The sequence below is a fragment of the Ixodes scapularis genome, unplaced genomic scaffold (genome assembly GCF_016920785.2).
Source record: "Ixodes scapularis isolate PalLabHiFi unplaced genomic scaffold, ASM1692078v2 PGA_scaffold6__148_contigs__length_123643588, whole genome shotgun sequence".
Classification (NCBI taxonomy): Eukaryota; Metazoa; Arthropoda; class Arachnida; order Ixodida; family Ixodidae; genus Ixodes; species Ixodes scapularis.
In genome coordinates, this window is record NW_024609881.1 from 19,764,509 (window position 1) to 19,773,391 (window position 8,883).

At 48.0% G+C, this 8,883-nt stretch overlaps 1 protein-coding gene across 1 annotated transcript; it reads left to right on the forward strand.

Moving 5' to 3' along the window:
* The first annotated feature begins 2,460 nt into the window (after nucleotides 1-2,460).
* On the forward strand, nucleotides 2,461-4,409 carry LOC121046785 (uncharacterized protein K02A2.6). Its single transcript, XM_040501414.2, has 3 exons — nucleotides 2,461-2,940; nucleotides 3,566-4,195; nucleotides 4,326-4,409. The coding sequence occupies exons 1-3, from the start codon at nucleotides 2,475-2,477 to the stop codon at nucleotides 4,388-4,390; spliced, it is 1,161 nt and encodes a 386-aa protein (XP_040357348.1). The 5' UTR covers nucleotides 2,461-2,474; the 3' UTR covers nucleotides 4,391-4,409.
* The last annotated feature ends 4,474 nt before the right edge of the window (nucleotides 4,410-8,883 follow it).

The window sequence follows — 8,883 nt, forward strand, 5'->3', positions numbered from 1 at the left end:
AAGGCCGCGGACTAAACGTAAAGATCCCTTCACGGGTACCGAACCCATCACCACCTCTAGGTGCTATAAACCATAGAGTTATTACAGTAAACGCTAGAGGCTCAGCTGGCGCTAGTGTCTACGGGACTTCCGGTTGCAAATTGAAGCAGACAGCATGCAGTCTACATTTCCAGCCTCCCCGTGTATTCCTATGAGAAAACACGCGTGAATCTTGTCTCTTCGCCAGAAAATAACATAAATACCGTTTGTCGTTTCGGTTGTAACGGATAGTATGTACCTTTATTGGTATTGTGAAAGTGTAATTGCTTTAGTTACAGCATTTTTCTTTACCACTGAACGATGTTTAACTTCGCTCTATTTCAGGCCCAAACCTCTGGTTCAAGGAAGGTATATGAAAACGAGCGACGATTCTAAGCGAACTAACGATCGAAAGGTATGTAAAGTGTGTTCAAGGTTTGCTAGCGTTTCGGTGTGTTAAAATAACATACAGCAGCACGCCTTCTTTTTCTTTGTGAATGTATTCCGACCCCGCGGACAGGGAGGGGAGACCGCAACTCCTACGGGGGGCCAGCTATGTTTATACCTCTGGCAAGGAGGGGTGCTCAGACAGGAGAGGAGGACGATCGTTTGCTCAGCGTCTGCTGCCGCGGGACCTTGACCGACGCCCGATGGAAGACGTTCGCGTCGGAAACCTTTCAATGTACTCTTTGGCATTGTTTTAACCTTATCTAACCGTAATAAAGTCTTTGTTTTATGCGTACTGTAGCGCAGCGTCACTAGCTGATACCAGGTCAGCCTTGTCATCGTCAGCCTTGTCATCGGCACAGCAACTGCGCCGCTAGGGCATACTGTATATAAGGGCTCACGGTGCGTGCAATAAACGTTGTTTAACTCGCTACTTGCGTACGAGCCACATGGTGTCAGAAGTGCTTTATCGCCCGAGCGCCGCGGATCAATGAAGCAGCCACCGAGCGACGGAAAGTAGGCGACAGCCGCACCACCCGGACGATGGCGTCTCCGCAGCAGGCCATCGTGCTGCCCTGTACAACGCTGCTGCAGCCCCCAAAACCCCTGGACACGTCGGGAGACCTGTGGCGGAACTGGACAACTTGGAAATGTTTCAACTGTTTTTTACGGCCACCCTGCTCAGCCATGAACCGAAAAAAGTACAGGCGGCGACCTTGTTAATGATAATCGAAGAAGATGCAAGGAAATCGTTCGGTACATTTACGTTTTTAAGCCAAGAAGAAAGGCAAGACGTGACGACTATCATTGAGAAGTTCGATAGCTTCTACAAGCCGGCTACCAACCTAACTTACAACGAGTTTGTGTTTGGTACGAGGGACCAGAAAGAAGGGGAACCTTTCAACGAATGGTTGACCGACATTCGTATTTTGGCAAACAACTGCGAGTTTGGGGATATTGAAGAACGTCTACTTAGAAGTAGAATCATTCTGGGCGTTCGGGACAAGAAACTTCAGCAAAAGCTCATATCCGACAACCCGTCCTACACCAAAGCGGTGGAAAGATGCAGAGCCTGGGAACAGGGCGAAGAACGATGCAATATAATACAAAGCGGAGCAAAGGAACGCGAAAAAGAAGTCAACTTAGTTCAAGAAATCGGATCATCGTGCCAAAAGTGTGGGTTTACGAAGCACAGAACTAAGGTTTTCTCCGAAGCCGGAAAGAAATGCAACAAGTGCGGAAGCCTTAATCACTTCGCTAAAGTTTGCAAGTCAGGGCGGAAAAGGGCGCCCGTACAGCAAGTACACGAGGTTGTGGCTAGCGATGACGAGACATACTTCTTGGAAGCGCTAACTGTCGGTGCTGTATGTCGCGAGGATCTATGGACGGCTACGGTGACACTAGAAGGCGTTCCCGTTCATTGCAAAATAGATACCGGAGCCAATTGTTGTGTCATCTCCAGGGCCGCACTAAGCCAAGTTACGACGAAGCCAACAGTAAAGTGCGACGTCACCCTAAACACGTTCTTCGGTCATGCAGAAAAGGCACCAGATATAATTTGCCTCGATATACGCAATCAAGACAACAAATGTCACGCTGGGTTTTTTGTTGTACGCCAAGAGGTTCCAGTCACCTTGAGTGGCAGTGTAGCAGAACGCCTCGGACTGATTACTCGCGTTGCAGGTGTGAGCACCGCAGAGCTATACGGTGCAGCACGACCTTTTGAAGCAGTTTTTCAAGGGCTCGGCCAGCTGAAGGGTGTGGTCTACGATATGAAGCTACAACCAGGATCCAAGGGCAGCGTCAAGGCAGCAAGACGAATACCTGTGGCTCTCCAGGATAGAGTCAAGGCAGAGTTGGACCGCATGGAAGCGGATCAAGTCGTCACGAAGGTAAACGAACCAACAGAATGGTCGAGTCATATGGTGTTCGTCGTAAAGAAAGATAAGGTCAGAATTTGCTTAGACCCATCTGATCTTAACAAACGTCTATTACGCGAACATTATCCCATGCCGACGCTAGAAGATGTAGCTCCACATCTGCACGGCGCCAAGTTTTTTTCGACATTGGATGCGTCATCGGGCTTTTGGCAAATAAAGTTGTCTGAGGCAAGTTCGCACATTTGTACCATGAGCACCCCTTATGGCAGATACAGGTTTCTGCGCATGCTGTTCGGAATTTCCACAGCCCCAGAAGTATTCCAGCGCGCAATGCACGGTGTCCTAGAGGGCCTAAAGAACGTAGCAGTCGTCATGGACGACATTTTAGTTTGGGGAACCACGATACAAGAACATGACGCGAACCTAAAAAACTTACTGGAACGCTGCGAGAGACGCGATCTCAAGTTGAACCTAAAAAAGGGTCATTTTCTGCAGGACCAAGTACGGTACCTAGGTCACATTTTGACGACTGAAGGTCTGAGCCTAGACCCAGAACGAGTCGAGGACATCCTTGCTGTTCCGGAGCCCAGAGACCGTAAGGAATTACAAATATTTCTTGGCATGACGAACTTTGTCGCAAGATTCATACCAAATATGTCTGCCCTCTCAGCACCATTACGCGAGCTCTTGAAAAAAGATATCGCTTGGGTTTGGACTGAGCGCCAACAAAGCAGTTTTAAAACGCTCAGAGAGTCGCTTATCAAGGCGCCGGTACTTGCGTATTTTGAGCAAACCAGTCACGTTGTCAGTGGATGCAAGCCAAACCGGCGTCGGGGCGGTGATTATTCAGACCGGACATCCTATCGTCTACTCATCACGCTCCCTCACCGAGACTCAGCAAAAATAAGCCCATATTGAAAAAGAGGCACTCGCTATAGTACACGGATGCAGCAAGTTTAAAGATTATATTTTAGGGCACTCATCTGTGACTGTAGAGTCGGATCATAAGCCACTGGAAGCAATATTCAGGAAACCCCTCTGTGACTGCCCGCTCCGCCTACAAAAAATGAGGCTAGTGCTTCAGCGATACCCCATTACCGTGCAGTACAAGCCAGGGAAGGAACCTTTTCTAGCGGACGCGTTGTCAAGGTTCCCAACCAAAACTATGCTAAACGACGAAAGCGACCAGTTTCAAGTCAACATTGTTTCTACGCTATCAGTTTCAGATGCACGGCTCCACAACAACCTCCAGGCGACAGAAAACGACGCGGCTTTCATCCAGCTCCGAAAGTATGCATCAGCATCCTGGCCAGCTGAGAAACGAGACGTCCCGGAGGAACTTCGTACGTACTGGAACTACAGAGACGAGATGCACGTGGAAGATGGGCTGGTCTTCAGGAGTAACAAAGTGGTAATTCCAAAAGCCAATAAGACGGAGATTTTGAAACTTTTGCATGCCGCACACGGGGGTGAAGCAAAAATGAAGATGCGCGCCAGAGAAGTGATGTATTGGCCGACCATGTCATGCGACATTGAAGCTCTTGCAAAGTCATGTGGGGTCTGCATGAAGCATAAGCCCAGAAACGCAAGATTACCATTACTGAGCCATGAACTACCCAACCTACCATGGCAGCTGGTGGGGCTAGACTTGTTCTACCACAACAATCGAACTTTTTTGATAATTGTTGACTTCTACTCTTTCTTTTTCGAGATCAAGGAACTGCGACAGTCCACGGCATCTTTAGTGGTATCCGCCTGTGCAGAAGTCTTCGCTACTCATGGGATACCAGCCAAGTTGTACAGTGACAATGGGCCCCCCTTCAATAGTTACAACTTCAAGGACTTTGTGAGTAAGTTTCGAATCATTCACGTCACGTCAAGCCCTCACCACCCTCGCTCCAACGGAATGGCTGAGCGAGCCGTACAAGAGGCAAAGAAACTGCCAACGAGGTGCTCCTACAACACCTTCGACTTCTCCAGCGCCCTCCTGGAATGGCGCAACAGCCCAAGGGATAACCTGCTCAAGTCACCAGTACAGAGGCTAATGGGTCGTCAGACACGCACACTGCTTCCGGTTCCCGACTACTGCCTGGAACCAGCCATCGTACCGCCCAAAGAGGTTCACAAACGACTACAAGAGATCCGCAGCAAGCAGCGGGCCTTCTACAACAGAACAAAGGCCCTTCCGGAACTACAAGATGGTCAGCAAGTGTCTGCATTTGACACCATTTCACACACGTGGTCTCCGGCAGTCGTCATGAGGCGTGCGGGGCCTCCGCGCTCCTTTGTGTTCGAAACTGGTGACGGACGTGTGCTACGCGGAACGAGAGAGCACCTGCGCGTGTTGCCGCCTCGGCAACAGCAACTTGTCACCACTGTGGCTGCTGAATCCACTGGCCGCCAGGTCAGGGAAGAGCCCTCAACGGGAGCCCCACCATCACAAGACCCTCCGACCCAGGAGCTCAGGAGGAGTTCAAGACAACGGCGGAGCCCCGTCAGATACCCAAGACCAGAACTTTAAGCGTGATCCTGCAAGCGTACTATTTTCTATTCCTTAATTTTTTGTATATTGTTTTTCTCTTCTTGGTTAATTTTGTTTTGTTTGAAAGAGGGAAGATGTAGCGCAGCGTCACTAGCTGATACCAGATCAGCCTTTTCATCGTTAGCCTTGTCATCGGCACAGCAACTGCGCCGCTAGGGCATACTGTATATAAGGGCTCACGGTGCGTGCAATAAACGTTGTTGAACTCGCTACTTGCGTACGAGCCACACGTACTTTAAAAACGGTGACTTTTTGGACAATCAAGTTAACAGGTGGTGCTCATATATTGCTAATATGCCCGTCCTGTCAGCGGATGAAAATGACTCCGTCGTGCGCCTTTACGATCGGTTAAAACAATTCGAAGGCAACAAATAAAGCACGTGAGCTACGAAAGGTGTGTCTTTTTATTATTTCCTATGTCCGGCGGTATTTATCGGGCACCTGCTCTCTGGCTCCCCCGATTTGCAAAGATTTGGAGTGTGCAAGGGATGATTTGGGCCCAGAACAAGCATCTTCGCGCATATTCATGAGCAGAAGTAATAAAGCAGTGCTTATTTATTGCAAATCTGGCTATATTACGAGGCTTTCAGGCACGTAGCCAGGATTTTGTTTCGAGGGGGGCCCGCCCATGACAAAATGCTGTATGAGGGGGAGGGGGCAGAGGAGGCCTCAGCAAAATGGAAGGTTTCCGGGGGGGGGGGGGGGGGAGAAGGGGCCGGGCCCCATGGGCCTCCCCCCTGGCTACGTGCCTGGTAGCTTTCAATTTATTTTGATCGCCTGCATGCACAAGGAGTTACTTATCCAGTGTTACTGTGTAGTTCTTGCCGTCTCTCTTAGTTTTACACATGTCCTTCGTTCGTTTGGCACGTATATCCCCCATGCTGGAAAGCATCGACGCCGTGTTCGCGCTAACAGTGTCCGACAGTGCACATAAATACACGTACGAAGCGGTTTCAGCACCGTTTTTCATGCCACGAATTTCAAATAAAAATGCTGCAACTGACCAATTATTTCGTATGCGTGACTGAGAAATGTTCCGACGTGCCTAGTACGTACATATTATTCGTGATATCTGCTCTTATAATCGAGCGCACAGGGAAAATGCACTCGCTTTTTCCCATAGAAATGCATTACCGGAAGTCAATTTCTGACTGCTTGCTGTCTGCTTCAAAATGCAACAGCACACTAGCGCCAGCTGAGCCTCTGGCGTTTATTGTAATAACTCTATGTTACAAACATTGGCTGCGTTCGATTTACCTGCACCGTCTGCACTGGTGGAGAACAGGGTATGGCAGTGTATTTCCGGTATCTGTATTGAGAAACGACCGGAAGTACACCACCCTTCACTTTTCTGCACCGGTGTAAGAGGTGCAGGTAAATCGAACGCAGCTAATAAATACAGGGTGTTCAAAAAAAATTACAATGTGTTTTTTAACGAAAAAATAAACTCTGCATGGCCGAATGCTCATTCTCCGCCAAAAGGTAGCGATAGAGGTCCAAACCAGATGCCGAACTTTTAGCACGAACCGATATTATATTCAAAAGTTAAAACTGGTCTTTGTGGAAATTTAAATTTAAAATTTGAGGCCATCTTTTCTTGTTTTAGGTTTCTAGCGTCATAGAGAACCCTGTATTTGAGAGTTCCGCCGGCCGCCATTTTTTTATTGACATTTTCAGAAAATCATTTATAACTTCCGAATAAAACATCGGTTCGTGCTGAAGCTTAGGCATCTGGCTCGCACCTCTATCGCTACCTTCGGGCAGAGAATGAGCCTTCGGCAATGCGTTGTATATTTTTAGGGTGAAAAGAACCTTGTAATTTTATTTCCGGGGACAGTACGTACATCTCCCATTGTCTACCGTCACTACAAAATACCAACAAAACCTCCGCAACTTCTTGCCAAGATACTACGCACCCGGACAACGTTCTGTTCCATTTGAGAAGTGAAGAGTCCTTGTCCACGGTTTGATGGGCGCCCAAAGTGCGCAAACGCACGTGCGCCTATAGCTTTGACCACCTAACCACAGAAAATTGTTCGCGAGTGTAGGGGGGAGACCGTTGCAGTTACTTAAGCAAGGTCGAGCAGAAGATCGAGACAGGGCTCAAGAACGCAATGTCATGCGACAGGAGACGCGTGTCTTGCGCATCGAGCGCCAGAAAAACCAATACAGAGCGCAAGTTCGTCTGCTTCTTGCACACGAAAACAATAATGTCAGAACGCCAAGCTCTTATTGGCTGATTGAAAAAAAAAAAAAAATTATGGGTAGAGCTAAAGGTATCCAGCGTTAAGGTCTACTTACTATCCTTTCAATCAGAGCCAATCAGAGCTCGGTGTCGTTCTGACGTCGCCGCAACTCCTGTGCAAGAAGCAGACGACTTGCTCTCCGCATAACCGTTTTTGCAAGTCCAGAAGGTAGTCGAGTTTTTTAATCCTCCTCAACTGAGACTGCAACACTGACAACCATATTGCCGTATTTTTTCGACGACGATCCGCACCTGGTGCATAGTCCACAGAGGAAACTTTTGGTTGAATTTAGCTTTTCTTTTAAGCATGTTTACCTGGTATAACATTTGCGTCCGGTTTATAGTGCGCACATGGTACCTAGTCTCACGTAATAAAATGCTCAAACGCACCACACCTTCACAAAAACCGGCTATATTAGCTCACAATCGATCTTGTATCCTACAGAAATACTAATTAACACAACCTGTCGTTTCCAACATGACTATCAATGTGAAAAAAAAAAATCATTGTGCAGTCCGCTCCTGTAGATAGTGCGCAGCGCGTAAAATTTAAACTTTGGACCATGTATAGTCTACGAAGATGTACGTCTACACTCCAGAAAACACACGGTACATATTCGGAAAGTGGTATATTGGAAATTTTATATACGCCATCAAGCCTCGTTTTCGGACAATGAATACCGCCGTGGGGCTTCAGCCTTCAGCCCCGAAACAAAGGGTACACTTACACCGCTCGTAGATCTCTTGTCGGCTTCCCTGAGGCGGGACAGCTCTTGTCTCCAGATGAACTTGCGATCCACATTGTTGAGCATGTTGTGAAGACTCGAATCGCCGTTGTCTCGTCTGCGGTTAGGCAAGCGCTAGGATCATCAAATGTTGTTCTAGGCGTCTCACAGACTCGGCTGTTAAATATTAAATGTACCATTATGAATCCCCATCGCAATAAGGTGTACACAACGCGACACCGTTAGCGCTATCAGGCGATCGCCAGATTATCTTCAGTTTTTTTTTTTTTTAGATCGTACAGGTGCTACTACCCCCTGTGGCGAAATGCCCTCCTTCGGTGCAGCCACTCAAAGGAGCGGTGCAGCGATATTCAGTTGGAATGTTTTTTTTCCTTTAGACAAGCTTACTGGAACACCTGGGACTCAGAAATACTCACAAGCAACGCCAATGGCCAAGAAACTCCCTTGTTGCGGTGTAATTTTAAGGACAAAATCGATCATTTTCATTCAATCTCTCCTTTGCAAAATTTGACGACGTAACGTGGGAATCGTAGTACACCCCAATGACGATAACTGAATGCGGTTCATAGATTGGACCCGAGCATTGCGTGGGCACTCGATTTGGGCTCGTGATAATTACAAGCTCGAGAAGCATTCGGGTAGTGGCCCGTGTCCAATCCCTGCAACGACGACGATAGGCGAGCCATAACAATGTCTGGAACTCAGCGTGTGTCCTGGGCTTTGCCAACCCCAGCGCGTGGCTATGATCAACATTGGCGGCATATAATCGGCTCCAGATCACGTGGCCGCTTGTTCTGGCTGCGAGTTGAGGGTGTGAACGCTGTTCGTTTTTCTTTAATTTTTTTTTCTGGGATTTCTACTGCGTGGCGTGAAAATAGAACGCGGGTTTAATAGGTCATTAACGTCGGGGATCCGTTTTAAGCGGTATTTGCGCAAAGTACAAACTTGTTGCATCGCTCCTTTAAGTTCTTAAACGTGATGCCTCCCAAAACTCCGTTTGAGTAA